General features: G+C 40.2%; 1 protein-coding gene across 1 annotated transcript in view; it reads left to right on the top strand.

Moving 5' to 3' along the window:
* The window catches only part of vta1 (vesicle (multivesicular body) trafficking 1), a 173,465-nt gene that overhangs the window by 144,329 nt on the left and 12,942 nt on the right, over positions 1-16,194 (top strand). The window contains exon 7 of the mRNA XM_072580318.1: positions 4,809-4,892. Coding sequence (XP_072436419.1) covers positions 4,809-4,892 — 84 coding nt within the window. The remainder of the gene's footprint in view (positions 1-4,808; positions 4,893-16,194) is intronic.

Raw genomic sequence — 16,194 nt, 5'->3', positions numbered from 1 at the left:
AACTTCAAAGGGTTGAGTCAATTTAATTGATTCAATCAACTTTGAGGACTCCAAGGTTGTACCTGATTGTATACCACTGTACCCCTCAAGTCTCTGGAGAAGTGCTTTTGACCAAGTTTGGCACCCTACCCAAACTATGAGTGATTTTACCCTTACAATTTTGTTTTCTGTAAACTCAAATACCAGGCTCCTTGAATTCTTTAATTTGATTTTTTTTGCCAGAATAACACTTTGTAAATATGCATGAGGGAATTATCCTCAACAATTTCCCATCATAATTACAATTAATCCCAGTTGCCCGCTAAATTAGCTGCAACAATTGCATGACAATACAAACTGAATTGGCAGGAATCTCTTGGTGGATTGCTAATTAAGTAGTGATGCTTATTTAATTCCCTGTCCCAGTATGATGTTTGGAAGTGGCCAGCACTGCATTCTCTGATGTCTTCTGCCTAATTGTGCAGGTGAAGCTTCTCCCCCATCTTATGTAGGTCCGAGCCCTTGGTAAAAATGATAGTTCATGAAACTGTGGTAATCCTTGGCATGGTCTGGTTAGGTATGTTCAAAGTTGCCCTATGTTCAAAGCATGGTTGGAAACTCACAGATACAGATATTCTTTTTTAGTGCTTACTACTGTTTCTTTTCAGCTACTTCTTGACCACCTACTGAACAGGTGATACCTATTATTTCTCATTTGCACCATTTTTCTCACAAGCATTACCATCAGCATTGATAGCAAGTGATTCTAGCAGGCTGTCACCACGGTTGATTCTCCACTTGCAGTTGGAGGCAATGCTACCCAAGTGTTGTCATTGTCTCTTCTGCTCCTTGTCCTCATGAAAATCAATAACTATTGCGAGCAAATTTGGCTATCATCTTTTCTGGCTTTTAAGCAGCTTTCCATTTGGGATGTTCAAAGGAATCCCAAGGATAATATTTTGGCTACAAGATGTATGCCAATTGGAACAATTTCAGGAAGGAAATTGCTAATCTTGGCTGGCATTCCTTTCAGTGCGAAGATTGAAACAATTTTCTTTGAACATGGAAGATCATATTGAGCAATGTAGAATGCCCGAGCAAAGCAACTGGAATCTGGCTGTGGCTTGCATTTCTGATTCTATCAGTCTTCATGATGTGACAACAGGAGCCTTTGACATTAATACAGTTTATCTAGGTTGCTACAGACTTGTGCTATTGAGAGAATTACTTTTCAAGTCACACCAGGTATATCATTGAACTGAATTTTCAAATTTCCTCTGAACTTCTGTACTAATTTCCAAGCAACAAAACTAGTTACAACTCTATTGCACAGGTTAAACCTGTGTTGGTCCATAAGACATAGGAGCGGAAGTAAGGCCATTCGCCCCATCGAGTCCACTCCGCCATTCAATCATGGCTAATGGGCATTTCAACTTCACTTACCCGCATTCTCCCCGTAGCCCTTAATTCCTTGTGACATCAAGAATTTATCAATTTCTGCCTTGAAGACATTTAGCGTCCCAGCCTCCACTGCACTCTGTAGCAATGAATTCAACAGGGCCACCACACTCTGGCTGAAGAAATGTCTCTGCATTTCTGTTCTGAATTTACCCCCTCTAATTCTAAGGCTGTGTCCACGGGCCCTAGTCTCCTCGCCTAACAGAAACCATTTCCTAATGTCCACCCTCTCCAAGCCATGTATTATCTTGTAAGTTTCTATTAGATCTCCCCTTAATCTTCTGAACTCCAATGGATACAAACTCAGCCGTTCCTCATATGCTAGACCTATTATTCCAGGGATCATCCGTGTGAATCTCCACTGGACACGCTCCAGTGCCAGTATGTCCTTCCTGAGGTGTGGGGACCAAAACTGGACACAGTACTCCAAATGGAGCCTAACCAGAGCTTTATAAAGTCTCAGTAGCACAACAGTGCTTTTATATTCCAACCCTCTTGAGATAATTGACAACATTGCATTCGCTTTCTTAATCACGGACTCAACCTGCATGTTAATCTTTAGAGAATCCTCAACTAGCACTCTCAGATCCCTCTGTACTTTGGCTTTATGAATTTTCTCACCGTTTAGAAAGTAGTCCATGCTTGTATTCTTTTTTCCAAAGTGCAAGACCTCGCATTTGCTCACATTGAATTCCATCAGCCATTTCCTGGACCACTCTCCCAAACTTTCTGGATCCTTCTGCAGCCTCCCCACTTCCTCAGTACTACCTGCTTGTCCACCTATCTTCGTATCATCGGCAAACTTCGCTAGAATGCCCCCAGCCTTCATTCAGATCATAAATATATAATGTGAACAGCTGTGGCCCCAACACTGAACCCTGTGGGACACCGCTTGTCTAAACTTTAGCTTGTCCAGCTTGTTTAAACTCTAGAAGTATCTGGATGTGCCCTTTGCACCTCAGTTTGATTTCTTTGAATGAGCTGCCAGAGGAAGTGGTGGAGGCTGGTCCAATTGCAACATTTAAGAGGCATTTGGATGGGTATATGAATAGGAAGGGTTCGGAAGGATATGGCCTGGGTGCTGGCAGGTAGGACTAGATTGGGTTGGGATATCTGGTTGGCATGGACAGGTTGGACTGAAGGGTCGGTTTCCATGCTGTACAACTCTATGACTCCGCATTCTTCTATTGTCCCTGTCAAATGCTTTGATTGTAAAAACCCTCACCTCTCTGCAGTTGCCCTTGGCAATAAACTGTTATGATACTTAATTTATTTTAAAAGGAGAAATGAAACACGAAAGAATACTGAAAGCCACAAAATGAAAATAAGACATTTGGTCTTGTCACCACTTCCACTTTTGTGAAGAAGAAGTTAGTGATTTACAGCATGAAGATTTGACTGACTGTAACCCAGGAACGCCTGAGCAAAAGTAACTGAATTCTGAACATTTTTTTTTCTCCCCCACTTAGCTTCAGTTCTGCAAGTGAACATTGTTCATCTATAATCCTGCTAGTGCTATCCTAACTTGGACTGAGTGCTGTTCACTCATCCCTACTGAGCTCATTGATCTAAATTGGCTTCTGGTCCCTGACCACATTACTTTTTGTATTTTCATTAACCACCTCTTGCCCTACAAATCTGTAACATCACTGCACTCTCCCAATTCTAGTTTGCTTTACAGCTGTAGTCATCTTTACTCCATCATTGGCACCCATGCTTTCAGCTCCTCAGACAAAGCTTTGGAACTTTCTCCCTAAGCCTTTCTGCATCTCTCTCTCTTTAAAACCCTCCTTAAAACCTACTACCAATATCTTCCTCATGGTTGTGTCAAAAGCATTTCGATCATGCTGCTTTGACATTTTTTTATGTGGAATATTTTGGTATGTTAAAGGCAGTATGTGAATGTACTTTGTTGTTAGATAGTAGTGTGGGCTGCCTTTTGAACGTACATAATGCAACTGAGATCAAACCTGTCTTTACTCTGCTCACGAAGGTAGGTATTTTCCACTATATAGTGATCAAGAACGGTGCCCAGGCCCAGTATGTTTGTTTAACTCTGCGTTCCTTCAACTCACTCACCAACTAACTCAGGATGAAAACAGGATCTAAAGCTTCTGGTTGTGCGTGACTGTGTTACAACCTAACCTTGCAAACTGCCCACAAGTTATACACTTTCGGTCCCTGGTTTCATGACTCGATGGTTCATGAGGTTGTCAGGTATATATAACAAGACCAGAGTGGTGCTGGAAAAGCACAGCTGGTCAGGCAGCATCCGAGGACCGAGAAAATCGACATTTCGGGTAGGAGCCCTTCATCAGGATTTTCCTGCCCTTCGGATACTGCCTGACCTACTGTACTTTTCCAGCACCACCTCTAATCTTGACTTTAACCTCCAGCATCTGCAGTTCTCAGATTCACCTAGGAATATAATCCAGCCATGTTCCCTCGCTCACTCAGCTGCTAGTCTCCCAATGAAAAAGGAAGCCAGACTGTTTTTGGCAATATTGCTGGATCCAGATTAATTGCCGTTAGCAGATCATTTTGGATTGGAAGTGGAGAAACAATTGGGGAAAAGCAAAAGTCTGAGCAAATGAACATGAACCTCTTCCTGATTTTAAAAAAGTCCTTGGATTGATGCGTAAATTCTTATGTTGCATCAAATTACATTTGGAGACACCGCATTTATGGTTGTGAGAGCAAGTTTCATAGCCTAGACATTGTTCTACAAATAACTTCTTACTGCAAGATTCCGAGGAATGAATCAAACTTTACTTGTCTTATTTTAAAGGAGAAATGAAACAAATAAGAGAACTGAAAGTCACAGGTTTTCCTAAGTTTTGGCAGACTTACTAAGGTTATGAGTAAAGAACGTATGTCTTATTGCATTTCTCTATATTGCATCTTGCTTTGAGATCTAATAATGTAGAACAGAAATGTTAATGAGCCTCCTGTATTTGTAGAATAGGGGATTATCTTGGAGGTGCTAAACAATGATAATGAAGATCTTCTGTGTTTTTTTTAATTGTTGGTGTCATATCAGATTTCAGGAAATCTGATCAGTTTGAAATTCATGATATGTGCAACCAGCAATCACTTTTTCTGGGACTTCATTTTAAAAGTAGTGTGACTTCCATAGAAATTGGTAAATTGTGACTAAATTATGACATTAAAATTGCACTAATGGTACATTTTAATTAAAATGGATATTTCAATCCCATTTAAACAGTAGTAAGGATCCATTTCAGAATAAACTGACTTTTGAGGGAGTAGTTTCCACTAGGCTACTCCTCATTGTGGAATCCCTGCTTTCTGCTGTTACTCTGGATTTCATGCGTTCTTTTTCCAATAATTATCCTTTCCTCTCTTTGCAGTATTGCCGAATACTCCAACAATACAGCCAGTGCCACAGAATGTACCAATAATTGACCCAGCGTTGTACAGCGTAAAGCCTCAGGGTAAGATCAGAATTTTTTCCAAGTTTTCCAGCAATAAGATAATTGATACTGTGCACAACAAGATGTAATGATCTGATGCTATACATGTGGCCTGGGTGCGAGCAACAGCACAACATAACATGTTTCATTCATTCAGAACATTTAATGAAGAATTATGTCAATTTGACAGCAGCAACCAGTAGCTCAATAGCCTGAAGCTGAATTTCCAGTATATCTAATCAAGAACATAATCACATAGCAAAGCCATGAAAACTTGGAGGCAGTCAATAGAGAAAGAATGGTTTGTGTAACTATGTTTCAAAAACATCATTTCTGAAGTGTTTCCATTTCATGGAAGTGGCAAGCATTCTTTTTTAAACAGTGGGCTCCTGCGGCCAATTGAGCTGAATTTGTTTGGTATTATCAATGCAGAGAGGAGTATCGGTCTTCAGGGCAGATGTCCATCCTCCTCTTTTACATGCATGCCGAAGGATTTTCAAATACCCTTCTCAGCTGCAGGAGCAGCAATTCTTAATTTAAAGTTATACCCATTGTGCAGTTATGGGTGGCATTGACACTAAGCTTTTCAATGATAGGTTATCCCTGTGTCTTCTCCAATATCTATAGTGGTACAATGGGATTTCACTATTCAGTGTGTGTAAATAGTGAATGCTTTCACTCATAGGCTATGAATAAAGGACTCGGTTCAAGTTTTTTCAGCATTTCTTCATTACCTGTGCCCCCCCCCACCCCGAGTTAAAGTATATTTTATGAAAATCGTATCATACATCTCTTTCTCCTGCCCTGGTTTTGCCATTCCAGCAAAAGAAATAAACCCTATTCGTTTCCAACTGTGCAGGAATATCTGTTGCAAGATAATTCTCTCACCTTAGGTGAATGCAGTCACGTCTGTGGGAGCTCGAAGATTAACTGTTCTTTGGCTGTTTCAGGACCAGATTCTGAGAGGCAAACTATATCCACACAAGGAGAGACACTGATTTGTTAAGTGAGGGTTGTAGAACCTTGGAATCCCTATAGGGTGGAAGGAGGCTACTTAGCTCATCGAGACCGCACTGACCCTCCGATGGGCATCCCACCCAGACCCAGATCTATGCCACATCCTGCTACCCCATATTTATAATCCACTTGGCCTACATATCCCTGAACAGTGCAGGCAATTTCAGCCAATCCACCTAACCTGCACATTTTTGGAGTGTGGGAGGAAACTGGAGCACCCAGTGGAAACCCACATAGACAAGAAGAGGAAATGATAAACATGTCAGGTTTGACAAACCCGATCAAATCTTTTCGAGGAGGTAACCAAGAGTGTTGATAGTATCAAATATTTGGTGTGGTCTAGAAGGACTTGAAGGCTTTTGATAAGGTTTTTTGTGGTAAGTCCAGACAAGAAAATAAGAGTCCATGGGATCAAAGGCAAAGTAGCATGTTGGATCTAATATTGTCTGAGTGGCAGGGAACAGAGGGTGATAGTAGAAGGATGTTTCTGTGACTGGAAGCCTGCTTCCAGTGGGGTTAAGAATGGCATGGTGCCACCCCTAGATGTATAATCAAGAGTTTTGTTAATGAGAATGAAAGTCGGTAAGGTATACATAGTGAGGAGGATAACTGTAGGCTGCAGGAGAATATTAACAGATTGTTGGGTGACAGAGCAGTGGGCAAATGGAATTTATCCTGGAAATCTGAGAGATGGTGCACTTGTGAAGGGTAATGAAGTAAGGAAGTGCACAACGGATCCTGGAATATAGATCATTAGAGGAACCTTGTTTTGCATATCCATGGATCCATGAAGGTAGCAAGGCAGGCCGATAAGATGGTTAAGAAGGCTTATGGGATATAATAGAATAAGATTGGATAGACTTGGATTATTTTCCATGGAGCAGTGAAGGTTGAGAGGGCACCTGATAAAGGTCTACAAGATTGAGGGGCATTGGTAAGATGGATAAGAAGACATTTTTTTTCCATGAGTAGAGGGGTCAATAACCAAGGCACAGATTTTATGCAAGAGATTAACAATGTTTTTCACCAAAGTGTATTAGGAGTCTAGAACTCGCTGCCAAAATGAGTGGTTGAGTCAGAAACTATCATAAACATTTAAGTAGTATGTAGACATTTGTTTGAGTTGCCATAACCTCCAGGGCTATGGACCAAGAGCTGGAAAATGGAATTGGTATAATTAACTGGTGTGGACACAATGGGCCGATTGGCCGCCTCCTGCGCTGTGAGTCTGAGATACTCCTTAAAACTTATTTCTTTGATCAGCTATCCTTATATCTCCTTATTGGTGTCAAACATTTATTTTATAACACTCCTGTGAAACACCTTGGGGAACTTTGTTATGCTGGAGATAATATGCAAGTTGTTGCTGTCAGAATAATTGAGTTTCCTGTTCCAGGCAATCTTCTGCACTTTTGGGAAATAATCCAAACAACTTGAAGGTCAATGCACTTTCACTACTACATAGATCCAAACTTAGCCGCAGTTGAATGTCTATGAAGATACTCATTGAAGTTGCCAAATCTTACCTATCCAGGTTTCTTCTACTTTTCAATAAAAACCTTCTTTCTGTTCACATACACTTCTTATTGCAAACCTTCCAATAGAATAATTAGGTCTGGCAATATCTTTGCAGAAAGAATTAAGTTAGAAGTTTACACTTAAACAATTCTGATGAAAGTTCATCTGTCTTTAGTGATGTTGATTTTGGGAAGGAATAATATGCAGAGAACTAAATTGCTTTAGTTTGAGTGATATCATGAAGTCTTTAACATCCTTCAGAATAGGCGCAGCATGGTACAAATGTATTAATTTCTAAGATTTATTAACACACAACCTGTATAATGCAAAGTGTTGAGTATGTTACAGGATGTATAAAATATACAATACGAAAGCCCAATCTGCCTCCAAGGCTTTTCCTTTTGCGCACATCTATCTGCCTGACAACATTTCCTGTTCTTGCCCCATGTAGTTTTGAGAGACTCTACATTATCAACCTAATTTAATTAACATCACTCGACCCCAAACAATGTTTTTAGCTTCTAATCAAATGTGTTTGGATGTGGTCTGGTGTTTCTAAGTCTTATAGATTAAAGTTTAGCATTCATTGTATTTTTAAAGATTTACTTCATTTGTAAAACCAAGTCTTTTTCATTATTGCATTTCTGTGAATTACAGCAAGTCTACAGTGTAGTGAGAATCAGTTATCACTGTCATCGGTCGCTCCAAATTTTAATTCAGAGCCAAGTCTCCACATTAATGGTATGGTTTGGTTTGTGGTTTGTGTGTGTCATCCCCTCTTTATCGTACACAATGAGTTGACTGAAACTTGAAGTTTATGAGAAGGAAATCCCTATGAGCCTGTGTAACATATCGTTTTCTTTACCTGATGAAATCTGTTTGAGATTCCTATGAAGAGCATTCAATGTTATTACTTGTCACAAATCTTTCAGATTTGTTTGTCAGAGGTTGTTAAGTTATGTAATCTGTTTAAATAAAAAGCTTTGCATGTTTCTCTTTAGAATTCCCCCTCTACCTGTCATTGGACTATAGTGCTTTCTTTGAAGATTAGAATTTTTTCAGGCCAAAATAATTGTGAATGGGATTTACATCAAATGAGATGTGCTGGTTCTCACTAGTATTTTTCAACTTAATAACTTCACACTTTTCTGAATGTGTGGTGTTTGAACTAACTCAAGTTGTCCCAGGCGCACAGTCAGATTCCTAAAAGTGTCTTCCAACTGATATCCAGATTTTGGGAAGTCCAGCTACAAAACGAATCCCAAACAATAGCACAATATATGCACAAACTGGCCATGAGATTTTGCTTTTTAGTATAATCAGTAAAAAGTATTGTCATTGTATCTAAATGTGCAAAGATTCCATTGCACTATGACTGCAGTAGAGCCATAGAGATGTACAGTATGGAAACAGACCCTTTGGTCCAACCCGTCCATGCCAACCAGATATCCCAACCCAATCTCGTCCCACCTGCCAGCACCCGGCCCATATCCCTCCAAACCCTTCCTACTCATATACCCATCCAAATGCCTTGAGTAGGAATGACTTACTTATAGAAGTTATAGACTAGGAGCATGGGTGAAACCCTTTTTTAAACCAGAAAGGGGTCCTTGGTCTATGCTAATCTGCCACTGTACCTTAACCAGAACTATTAAAGCAAGTCTTTTGGTTGTTATCTCTTTGCAGTTTGTTGGACTTTGTTGGATTCAATTTGACACACAGCTGCATATTGAAAGAGTGCTGCTGTATGTGCCACCTTTCGAATGTGATTTCAAACTGAGTTCATTCTGTTCTCAAGTTGTTACATAAGATTCCACAGTGTGATGGCCAATATTTATCCCTTACCAGTGTTTCAAAACATAATTGGGCACTATTGTGATTCCTGTTTGTGGGCATGTGCTGTATGCGGACCGGCTGCCTCATTTCCTTCACAGCCATAATGCACTTTGGGGCAACTTGAGGTATTGTACACACCCACACACCCATATCAGTCTCGGGGATTGTATTTGGAGTATTGTATTTGCACATCCATTCCATTTTGCTCAAAAAGCACACAACCTGCAGACAGTCAATCCATGTGACAATTTATAAATTCCTACTTTGGAAATAGAACCAGTCTGTCTCAAGGTTTGAATACAAATAGACTCTAACTTCACACCTTTAATGCATATCTGAGCTGAGATGTCACTTTTTTTTTAAAAAACTTGTTATCGCGGGAATGTGACTTGAAAGAAGTTCTGAGATTTACATATTTATGAATGAAAGCCTGTAATCCATTCGAAAAGGTGAAAGACTTAACAACAGTCTAGGTTTCTTCAATATATCATATCACTTCCATGACACTGTGATCTTGTGCTATAAATTCGGTGTCTTAGGATCCTGTCCCGCTAGCCACCTGATGAACAAGCAGCACTCCGAAGGCTAAGATTTCCAAATAAACCTGCTGGTCTATAACCTGGTGTTGTGTGATTTTTAACTTTTACCATTGTACATTGACAGCATGGAGTTTCATAATCCCTTAACGTCTCTCTGCCTCAGTGAACTCCCCAATTAGAATTGCTCAAATTGTATTTCTCCAGGTGATAGCACTATATATTTTACCTGGCATTTGTAACAACCAATCACCTTGAGATGGTTTATGGCACAAAATAATGAAGAATGAGTATCAAGTCGCATGCATAACATAAGGAAGGTGACAGGATATTAAGCGAAAATGTTGTGTTCTGGGAAAGATTTGTGTCATACAACTGTGATGTGTTGAACAAATGTAGATTGCTGTTAAGCCTCTAATCACTTAGAGTGGGGCTGCAGTTTTCGATTTATTAATATGTAAATCCCAGAACTTCTTTCAAGTCATAGTCCCAAGGTAACTTAAGGTTTTATCAGTATCTTAAAAAAGTGACATCTCAGCTCAGACAATGCACTAAAGGTGTGAGGTTAGCATCTGTCTGTATCCCAAACTGGAGTCAAAGTGGTTCTGTTTCCAAAGTAGGAATTTATAAAATGTCACATGGACTGACTGTCTACAAATTGTGTGCCTTTTGAACAAAATAAAATGTATCTGCAAATACAAATCTGCAAATGTAAATTCATCCCATAGACTTTTGTGTGTGTGTGCATGCGTGCGCGTATGCGTGCAGTGTGACGGAGTGTATGCCTATGAGAATGTGTGTGTGTGTATGAGTGTATAGTGTTTTGGGGTCACCTGTAGTGTGACATGAACCCAAGATCCTGGTTGAGGCCCTCTTCATGGGTGCTGATTTGGCTATCAGCCTTTGGGCAATTCTGCATTGTTACATATCACAAAGTCAGCCTTGGAGGGTGGTGACCTAAAGCTCTGAGAGCAGAGCAATTTAGAACATGAATTTCAAAAAGTAAAGCAATACATATGAAATAACGAAGAATGGGAATGAATAACAATATCTTTATTTTTTTGTCATTTCACACTTGAATCTTTTATCTTGATTATTTTGGTGAACCCTTCCAGAATCTCCTGCACAAAAGTGAATTTGAATGTTCTCTGAGCTCTTTGTATTCACACAAATTCCAGTCTGCACTAGTTTAGCACATTCTGAAGCAATTCTTAGTATTAAATAGTGTAACCACTATATGGCACAATTAAATACAAGCAATGCACTTAAGTAATAGAATATATGCCTTTGTTCCATTATTACTTTATTTTTGAGAAAGCATTGCTAAATTGAGCACGTATTCTTAAGTTGTCTTTAAAGTTAACTTAACTCTGGGCATAACCCGGGTTCAATTCCCGCCTCAGGCGACTGACTGTGTGGAGTTTGCACATTCTCCCCGTGTCTGCGTGGGTTTCCTCCGGGTGCTCCGGTTTCCTGCCAGGGGTCCAAAGATGTGCAGGTCAGGTGAATTGGCCTTGCTAAATTGCCCGTAGAGTTAGGTAAGGGGTAGATGTAGGGGTATGGGTGGGTTGCGCTTTGGCGGGGCGGTGTGGACTTGTTGGGCCGAAGGGCCTGTTTCCACACTGTAAGTAATCTAATCTAATCTAATAACCCTCTTTCTTCTCTCAGCATCTTTTCACCACTTCCAAGCAGATTATGTTCAAGCAGAATCTTGATTATCTTCATCTTCTAGCTTGTAAGAGTTTTCAGACTCAGGGTCACAGGGAGTTGTATCTGGTGCCACTAAAACACAGTCACTGACCAAGGATGTTTCAGTAAGCTATTCTGTCTCTTCTGTCAGTTTCTGCACACTATCACACTTGATAACTTCACCAAGCCAATCAGTTAAATATGAACAAAAGGAATGTCAAATTTCTTGAAATCTTTCTGTAAATGATTTTATTTTTCAAGAGAAATTTGTTTTTCAAAGATCTGAGAATGTTTCTATTCTCTCCCCATATCTCACACCCCCCATCCCACTGCCCCCTCAAATGTAGTGTCATCTGCATTGGGGGAAGGTACGCAATTGTGAAAGACGTTTTCTGTTGTCTGACAGTGTTGAGAGCTGAGATAATATCTTGGGTCACAGGTTCAACTGCAATCAACTTTGGTTGTCAGCTACTGGCTGTCAATAGATAGTTAACCAAAAAAAGATGAATATATTTTATTTAGCTTCTGTACTGTTCCTCACCCATTCAGTTTTGCCCCATTGCATTCTGTTCCTAAGGCAGGATTCCTTCTCTGTCTCAGTGTCTTTCCACACGTCTTTGCCCCATAACTGCCTTGTGAAGATCAGGGCCTCTTTGAGTTTCAGACATTATGGTCAATAAGGGGAAAATAATAATAAAGGTAAGAATGCACATAGGGTATTTGAGACCACGTAAATGAATTAACAGCACAAATAGAGGTTAATGGGCATGCTTTTAGGGCATTACAGGAACAAAGTTAAAATGAAATCAAAGCTAGGGACTAAATATTCAAGGGTATATGGCTTTTCCAAATGCAGTCAGGAAGAAAAAGGAAGTGGGATAGTTGTGTTGGTACATAATAGAATAAGTACAATGGAAAGAAATGATCTTGGGTCGGAAGGTGTAGAATCCTTTTGGGTAGCGGTAAGAAACAAGGGGAAGAAGACACTTGTCGGAGTCATTTTTCATCTCCTCCCCTCCTCCCCGCCCCCACCCCACCCCGCCCCAACCATAGATATATTAAGGATAGAAGAAATCAGGAGATCATTAGGGCATATAAAAAAGGTAATATGTTAATCATTAATTTTCATGTACATTGGCAAAGTCACCACAAGGAAGAATTCATAGGATAGATTTAATACAGTTTCCAAGGACAACCAGGAATCAGGTTATTTTGGATCTGGTAATATGTAGTGAGTCTGGTTTGATAAATAATGTCAGAGTAAAAGATCCCCAAGAAAACAGTGACTATAACATGGTAGAATTTAGCATTCAGTTTGTCAGTGAGAAACATGGGACAGAAACAACTGTGCTGAAACTAACTGAGGGCAATTACAAAAGAATGAGGGCAGAACTAGCCAGAGTGGACTAGGAAGGGGGTTTAGCAGCAAAACTGTTGAAGAACAACACATTTAAGAAATAAATTGTGACTCACAACAAGGATGTATCATAGTGAGAATGGAGTAAGTCAACCATGGTTAACTGGGTAGTATAACATGGAAAGAAAAAGAACAATGTGACAAGATTAGTGGTAAGCCAGAGGACTTGGCAAGTTTGAAAAACTAACGAGATGACTAAAAATAAAACAAAGAGGAAGGAAATGAACTTTGAGGATAAATTTGAAAGTAATATCAAGACGAACAGCAAGAGCTTCTTTAAATACATGAAAAACAAGGGAAAATTCAAAATGGAAGTAGGCCCCTTTAGAGAATGAGGTTGGGGAATTAATAATAGGAAACCAAGAAATGGCAGACAAGTTGAATAAATACTTGATGACAGTGCTCTCCACCCTAAAGACTCAAAACCTTCTAGAAAGATGAAATAATCAAGGGCCTGAGGTGGAGCAGCAATTCAATATAGCAAATATCACTCGAGAAGCTAATGGGGCTAAAAGCTGATGATTCCCTTTGTCCTGTTGGGAGTGCCTCCTTGGATATTCAAGGATGTGGAGATGCCGGTGTTGGATTGGGGTGGACAAAGTCAAAAGTCACACAACACCACGTTTTAGTCCAACACACTTATTTAAAGTTCCAAGCTTTTGGAGCACTGCTCCTTTGGCAGGTGAAGTAGAGGGAAGTGCAGAGGCACAGAATTTATATTTTGTTTTTTTTTAATGTGTTTTGGGTGGAAGCTGGAGAGGTGAAGCATCATGAGATTATCTGTGGGCTTGCGGTATATATTGAGGTTATAAATTCTGCACCTGTGCACATCCCTCCACTGCACCTGATGAAAGGGCAGCACTCCGAAAGCTTGTGATTTTAAATAAATCTGTTGGGCTATAACCTGGTCATGTGACTTTTGAAATTAAATGAGGTAAGTTTTAAAGATTATAAATAGATGGTAGTAATCTTCCAAAAATCCTGAGATTTTTTAAAAAGTCCCAGAGGATTAGAAAAATACCAAAGTAACACTCTTAGTCCAAAAGGGGAACAGCCAAAAAAGCAAGTAACTCCAGTCCAGTTTTGTTACCGTCTGACGTTAGGAAAATGTTAAGCCATAATCAAAGACAGCACAATTTCATGACGTATTGCCTGGCAACTTGATGGGAATTCTTTGAAGAGGCAACAAGCAGGGTGGATAAAGGGGACCCAATGGATGTGATATATTTGGATTTCTAGAAAGTTTTTGATAAAATACTACAGGTTTAACTGTTTAACACCATCGACTTCTGTTTTGTTAGGGGTAGCATATTGGCACGGGTAGAAGATTGGGACAATAATAACTTTAAAAAACAGCAAGCTGGGATAAAGTGGTGTTTTCAGGCTGGCAACCTGTAACTTGTTGATTGACATAGGGTTTGTCCTTGGGCCACAATTATTTAGAATACATAAGACCATAAAATATCCAAGTTGAATTGGGCCATTTAGTCCATCAAGTCTGTTCCATCATTCAATCGTGGCCAACACATTTCTCAGCCCCATTCTCCTGCCTTCTCCCATGACCTTTGATCTTATTACTTATCAAGAATCTCTGTCTTAAATACACTCAGTAATTTGGCCTTCACAGCTTTCTGTGGTAATTAATGCCACAGATTCATGAGCCTCTAGCTGAAGAAATTCTTCCTTCTCTCAATTCTAAAGAGTCATCAATTCACTGTAAGCCTTTGCCCTTGGGTCCTAATCGCTGATCCTAGTGGATACAGCTTCTCCACATCCACTCTAGGGCTCTCAGTATTCTGTAAATTTCAATCAGATCTGGATGTTGGTTTGCTCGCTGAGCTGGGAGGTTCATTTCCAGATGTTTTGTCACCCTACCATATAACAACTTCGGTGGGCCTCAGGTGAAGCAGTGTACATGATTCCTGCTTTCTATTTATATGTTTGGGTTTCTTTGGATTAGTGATGTTATTTTCCATGGTGATGCCATTTCCTGTTCTTTTTCTCAGGGAGTGGTAGATGGGTTCTAACTCGATGTGTTTGTTGATGGAGTTCCAGTTGGAATGCCATTTGTTTAGGGATTCTCATGCATGTTTCTGGCTTGTCCTACGATGGATGCGTTGTCCCAATCGAACTGGTGTCCTTCCTCATCTGTATGTAAGGATACTAGCGAGAGAAGGTCATGTCATTTTGTGGCTAGTTGGTGTTCATGCATCCGGTGGCTAGTTTTCTGCCTGTTTGTCCCGTGTAGTGTTTGTTACAGTTCTTGCACAGTATTTTGTAAATGAGGTTAGTTTTGCTTTTGTATTTGAAAAGAATGGGTACCCAGTGAACACAGTCCACCGATTTTTCAGCAACAAATCCAAACAAGCCAACGAAACACGTCCAAAAACCCTAGCCACTCTCCCCTGCATCAAAGACATCTTGGGAATGACTGCCAGACTACTCAGACCCCTTGGCATCATGGTAGCTCACAAGCCCACCAACACACTAAAACAGCAGCTAATGAACGTGAAAGACCCTATACAGACAACAAGCAAATGACATCACCAACCCAAAGAAACCCAAATATATAAATAGAAAGCAGGAATCATGTACACTGCTTCGCCTGAGGCCCACTGAAGGTATTACCTAGTAGGGTGATGAAACATTTGGAAATGAACCTCCCAGCTCAGCCAGCAAACCTACATCCAGAACCTCAACCTGAGCTACAAATCTTCTCAAAACTCGCTTTCAATCAGATCCCCTCCCCTCCTTCTAAATTTCATTGAATACAGATCGAGTCCTCAACGGCTCTTCATGTGACAAGCCCTTAATCCCCAGGATCATTCTTGTAAACTTCCTCTGGACTCCCTCCAATGCCAGTATATAATTTCTTAGATATCTGGCCCAAAGCTGCTCATAATGTTCCAAACGCACCCTGACCGAAGACTCGTATATCCTCAGTATGCATTTCTGATGTTGTATTCTAGCCCTCTTGAAATGATTGCTAACATTGTATTTACCTTCCTAACTGTCAACTGAACATGTGTATTAACGTTAAGATAATCCTGAACTAGGACTCCTAAATCCTTTTGTTCTTCAGATTTCCAAAGCCTGTCCCTATTCAGAAAATAGTCTGCACCTCTATTCTCTCTACCAAAGTGCATTACTTCACACTTTCCCACATTGTTTTCCATCTGCTACTTCTTTGCCCACTCTCCTAGGCTATCTAATTCCTTTGGCAGCCTCCCTGCTCACTCACTGCTGTCTGTCCCTCCACTTTGTGTCACTTGCAAACTTAACAACAATGCCCTCAATTCCTTCATCCAGA

This window comes from Chiloscyllium punctatum, chromosome 11, assembly GCF_047496795.1.
Source record: "Chiloscyllium punctatum isolate Juve2018m chromosome 11, sChiPun1.3, whole genome shotgun sequence".
Lineage (NCBI taxonomy): Eukaryota > Metazoa > Chordata > Chondrichthyes > Orectolobiformes > Hemiscylliidae > Chiloscyllium > Chiloscyllium punctatum.
The sequence above is the reverse complement of the archived record's forward strand: the minus strand, read 5'-3'. Positions and strand labels throughout refer to the sequence as shown.